The 241-nt window shown below is 51.5% G+C and overlaps 1 protein-coding gene across 1 annotated transcript in view; it reads right to left on the bottom strand.

The window, feature by feature from the left end:
- Positions 1–129, bottom strand: part of LOC110027736 (ferredoxin-dependent glutamate synthase, chloroplastic-like) — a 39,111-nt gene extending 38,982 nt beyond the window's left edge. Inside the window, exon 1 of the mRNA XM_020729312.1 lies at positions 28–129. Within this exon, the coding sequence (XP_020584971.1) occupies positions 28–129 (102 nt within the window). The remainder of the gene's footprint in view (positions 1–27) is intronic.
- Between the last annotated feature and the right edge of the window lie 112 nt (positions 130–241).

The following is a 241-nucleotide window of genomic DNA, read 5'->3' as shown; positions in this document are numbered from 1 at the left end:
CTTCTTCCCTGCTGCGAAACCGACTACGGCAGGGCAGGTTTGGCATCCACCCGGCTCCGTTGCATCATTCGTGATCGCGAATTGAAGCCTGCTATCTTGGAGAATCGATCGACTACCCCCAGCTGTCATGACCCGATTGGGTCTTTGGTATTACAACTACTCAATCGAGAGAGATGCCTTCCCAAGATCTCTTCGGTATGGGTATGGATACACTCCTTTCTTCCTGACAAAGACGAAACGC

Source organism: Phalaenopsis equestris, unplaced genomic scaffold (assembly GCF_001263595.1).
Source record: "Phalaenopsis equestris unplaced genomic scaffold, ASM126359v1 Scaffold000002, whole genome shotgun sequence".
NCBI lineage: Eukaryota > Viridiplantae > Streptophyta > Magnoliopsida > Asparagales > Orchidaceae > Phalaenopsis > Phalaenopsis equestris.
Note: the sequence above shows the minus strand (reverse complement) of the source record. Positions and strands in the feature narration are given on the sequence as shown.